General features: G+C 37.3%; 1 protein-coding gene across 1 annotated transcript in view; it reads right to left on the reverse strand.

Annotated features, from left to right (window-relative positions):
• LOC107085978 (interleukin enhancer-binding factor 2 homolog) overlaps positions 1-3,692 on the reverse strand; it is a gene marked incomplete at its 5' end in the record, with an annotated part of 6,907 nt that extends 3,215 nt beyond the window's left edge. The window contains 4 exons of the mRNA XM_015376683.1: positions 145-232; positions 333-411; positions 949-1,065; positions 3,627-3,692. Of these exons, the coding sequence (XP_015232169.1) occupies positions 145-232; positions 333-411; positions 949-1,065; positions 3,627-3,692 (350 nt within the window). The remainder of the gene's footprint in view (positions 1-144; positions 233-332; positions 412-948; positions 1,066-3,626) is intronic.
• Between the last annotated feature and the right edge of the window lie 1,213 nt (positions 3,693-4,905).

Here is a 4,905-nt window from a genome sequence, read left to right on the forward strand (position 1 = left end):
GCTGTTTAAGTCAGCCCAGTTTTAATTACCAAACCGATATCAATGTTATAACAGGCCAACCCTGAGATGTTAATGCTGATATATAATTCACCCCTAGTTATAAATGATAACGTTATTGTGAAATATCGGGTCAATAGAACTTACGAGCAGGTCAAGGATCCACGGGGTTAGAGGTTCAAAACCAGGGAAACGTGCCCCAAGGTCTTTCAGGAGACGGATCAGTACTTTCACTCTAAAGATTAGAAAGCAAACAGGAAAGTTCAGGTGGGTGAAGTAGCAACAGAAAAGCGTGCAGCACAAATTGGTGTCTAAAGAATAGTTCAAATACTCACGTTGACTGAGAGGCATTCTCCTCAAACCAGCGGGCGTGGCGGATGGCAGCCAGGGCGCACTGCAGCACCTCGATGTCCACTAAAGACAATACAGAACATATTATATTTATTCAAGCCATTAAAATACTGAAATGACAAATTCTAATGTCTTAAGCTCATCTCGGGTGCATTAACAAAACTGTATATAAGTTTATATTTAATTAACATTCTTAGGCTTCACAAATCATTTAATATCCAGGTATACTGTGTAAAAATGCATTTTTGTCTAAATTAAAAATGCAGAACTCTGCAAGTCCAAATAAACTAATACAGATTTCATTGCTTCAAATACTTCACCCAAATAACAAACTGCACATACTTTCTAAGTTTTCCCTGGATTTCAGGTGGCAAGGTAGCAACTTTAGCCCTTACATCACAATGTTTTTATCACTGCTGCTTAACTGCACTTAAAAAGAATTTTTGTTAAGTTAAGCTCTCTAGACTATTTAATTTTTTGGTTTACACTTGTGTGTTCAACACAACAAAATAAAATCTGCCTAAATCCAAGTCTGATGCTGCAGTTTAAGGGAAGTTTTATAATTTGTGTGGTTGTGGTGCGTTGTGTAGATGGTCATACGGTGCAGTTCTGGTTCCAGCTTGTGCAGATTGGGCAGGACGGTGGTGATGAGAATCTTAACAGTAGCATCAGCAGAACTTATCTCAAAACCAGTCTCATTGGTCAGCATGGAAAGCACTGAAAATAAGACATATACAGTCAGGACATTAATGGTCTTCAACTATGGAAGAAAAACAGTTTCATTGGAATCTGCCTTTTTTTTTAACACCAAATTTTAAACACTGAATTTTTTTTAGACATTGAATTCCTTACACTATAAAAATTTAGCCAATGAAATCAGCTCATTTCGTCACGTGACAAAGCTGTGATCGGCTCAGTTGTTTCACCCAGTCTGATAAGAGGATAAACTCTAATAGCTGTCTTGCGTTTTGTAATTTTATCTGTTTAACAAAAAAAATTCCTCATTCAGCCGGGAACAGCGCTGAGCGCAGCTGTTGTGTCACGTGACCAAATGAGCTGATTTCATTGGCTAGAAGCTGCTGGACTCCATCGAGTGTAGAACGCTTTGGCTTGAGATCACCAAAAGGTCACCACTTTTGAGGCAGAATTTTTTTCTGGTGAATTTCTACCAGATAAAAATTGAGTGTAAGGAATTCAATGTCTAAAAAAATTCAGCGTTTAAAATTCGGTGTTAAAAAAAAAGGCACATTGTAATGAGACTGTTTTTTTTCCATATTCAACTTGGCTTTAAAATTATATTGAGCAACTTTTAATCCTAAAGCTTTAGCAAAGGAATTAATCAAAAATGATGCTTTAATGTACAGGAAATAAATCTTAGACATAAAATTTGAAATATTTACCATGATCTTCACACTATTGCTCACATTAAAAGCATATGGATTCAATTTAAAATATTTTCCACAGATAAAATCTGTATACGGTAGGTTGCATTCATCTCAACTATTTCGAAATATATATTTTCGGAAAAACTCAAGAAAAAACTTGACATGTATGCCATGTGCGACATGAAATCGAGGTTGAGGTTCTTCCGGACAGGTGGAAGAAACTGGGTAAAAATCCTGGTAATAGATCACAGCTTTTAGAATTGGGATAGTTGAAAAACCACCAACCCACCAAGGAAACACCCTCGGGGAAAAGCCCATGAGTAAAAAAACATCAGGGAATCACATTTAATAGGGAAGTGATCATATTCTAGCCTTAGATGGTAGGAAAACGCTTTCTTTGATACTCAGATTCCACCAGCTGGCTTTATTTTCTTTAATTTCTAGTTTATTAAGCCCCACCTCAAGGTTAGAGGGACGATCTAATATAATGATTTGACAAAAGCTTTGTGTCCGTCAGTCTAATGACCTAAATCACTATAATCAACTTAAAAAAATAAAATAGGAGTCCTTAAATTGGAAAAAAAAAAAAAAAAAAAAGAGCTGGTGAGCCAAGATTGAGTACAGATGGATATTTCAGAGCTCCTGCAGGCTTAACATTGTTGCTTTAAAAACCGCATCTGCTACTAATGTTGAGCAAAATCAGATTATTAAAGGTTTTGGACTATGAAGAATTCCGTTCCAGCAGACGTTACTTCATAAATGGTGGATAAACTTTGCAAATTCAAGTACTACGGTAACGCTAAACTAACGGCTAAAACCAGAGCCACGAGGCAGCGTATTTCAGAAGACCAAGACCCACAACCTGAGAGCCCTGGTATGAATGAGCCGACATCCTAACCTCTATATAAGGGGAAATCTCTACAGTTCTAAGGGATGGAATGAGAAGTGCACTGTCTGAAGAGTTCACCACTCTCAGAGCTGACATCAACGCAGTGAGGGCCGAAATAGCTGGTAATGATGCAGAGGTGTCTGCTTTGGATTACTTTAGACAGCATGTCTCTAAATCACATAGTAAGAGAAAATTAAGGAGTTTGGAGAACCCATGAAGGCCATGGACTACATACGGACCATTCCCACTACGATAACTGGAACTGAACCGAAGCTGCAAATGCTAATATAACAACATTTACCAGTAGCTCTGAAATATTCTGTCTTTAGCTACTTAAATGCCAACAGTGATGATGTTTAACAAAGTCACTTGGCTAAACTGGTACATTTGAAAGGCAAATTACTAAAGATTACTAAGTCACAATCAGTCATAATTAAGCTGTAGTGATATCACTAGTGAATGTTACGCTGTGGTCAAAGTCAATGGCTGTGGGATGAGGGAGATTTATACATTTTTTAATATTTTTCAAACGACTCTTTTTCCACTGAAAAACACGCATAGACCCACTATTTTTAAACATGGGTCGACCCCCTAATAATTTCAGCATTGGGACCCCTTCCCACTGGCAAAAGAAGGTGGAGGTGAGGGTCTAACCCCATGCTGGCCAGACAGGGGGTGCACTTAAGTATTGCAGTGCTGTTATTTTAAGGAGAGGAGATTACATTGCATTTTATTTTAAGTAGAGAAGAAGGAAGGCTGGGAATTAATGTGTTAAAATAATTTGCTTTAATAGCATTTCATTTAGTAGTCACAATATGAAGCATTTATATTTATTAACAATTCTGTAAAAACATATTGCTCAAGCATAAAGTTTCATAGCCCTCAGACCAGTAGATTTTGACCTAAACTTGGAGCTCATTTTGTTTATAAGTCATAAAAAAAAAAAACTGGAAAAGGAGCGCAGACAACATCAGTGAGTGAAAGAAACCTTCTCTCAATATTACCTTCTGTGGGGTACTTAGCGCGAAGGGTCTTAACAACTTTGTTCCCAAGAGCAGCTACTGCCTCCCCTGTGAAAGATTAAAAGACATATTTTAAAATGCACAATTGTTTTCTTTTTCTTTTTTTACATGGTCGTTTAATTCTGATTAAGGATTACATTAAGCATGGATGCTAACTGAAATAATCCCCAACCAAGATAATCAGATCTTTTAACTCTAGTATAGTGATTCTAAAATAGTAAACTTGCTGAAAGAATAAACCCTTGTGAATGAGCCTAAACTGTACAGAAATTATAAACATTTTCGATTTAAATTAAAAATGTTCGTACTCTGTAAATCTGTTCTATCCAGAGAGGGGCAATTTGGGCTTCACCAAGCTGAAATACTATTTAAAACCCCCAAAAACCTCATACTAAGCACATTTTCCCCAATAAAACTGTTACTTGATAACTTTGTTAAATTTCTACAAGCCCAGACACTGAAGAAATTAGGCTGATGCTTTAATCTAAGGCATTTCTCAATATGTGTACTTGTGTGTTCTCACGCGCTCGTGAAACGTCATTTGCACCAGCGTTGATCCAATTCACAAGACCGAGAACAGAAAAAGTCTCCGGATGCATTTCTTCGCCCCTCCCTCTACTCAGCATGCATCAGTGCTGACCTGTGCTTTATCCAGCTGTCCCAACATGCACCGTGGAAACAGCAGCTTAAAGCGGAGCGCCAGTTAAAATTTCACTTTTCTGTAGCCATTGTTCTACAAAAGTTGGTTTTAAGATAATTTGAGAAGTGAATATTATACTTTTAAATTTGACTATATAGCCCATATATTAGAAGAAAAAAAAAAAGATGGAGGGTTTATGTTGGTTTATTTGGCAATTGATTTGTGTTAATCTGACTGCGTTAATCCTAATTCCCCCACTAAATTAATGGATTTTATTATCTAGACACCATTAATAACAGGAGGTGAAATACAGATCCAAACGAGCTTTGAATGTGGTGATGTCACGAGTACGCGTTTGTTCCAATTATTCTGCTTGCTCCGTTCTCTACGAGTGCAAACTTTCTGTGTTCTAGTCAAGAATGGACTCGGCAGGAAAACGAGTCCATACTGGCATTCTTGTGAATTGAGAAACAGCCTGTCTATCAAAAAATTTGGTCGGCTTAAAAATCTCTTTAACAGGAAGACATTTGTCCCTTTATGGGCATCTGTCTTGTGCGAGCTCAGACCAAACATGGTGTCTAGGGGTGTAAATAATACTCATTTTGCATCGATGCATCAATC

The sequence above is a fragment of the Cyprinodon variegatus genome, unplaced genomic scaffold (genome assembly GCF_000732505.1).
Source record: "Cyprinodon variegatus isolate N-32 unplaced genomic scaffold, C_variegatus-1.0 Scaffold139, whole genome shotgun sequence".
Classification (NCBI taxonomy): Eukaryota; Metazoa; Chordata; class Actinopteri; order Cyprinodontiformes; family Cyprinodontidae; genus Cyprinodon; species Cyprinodon variegatus.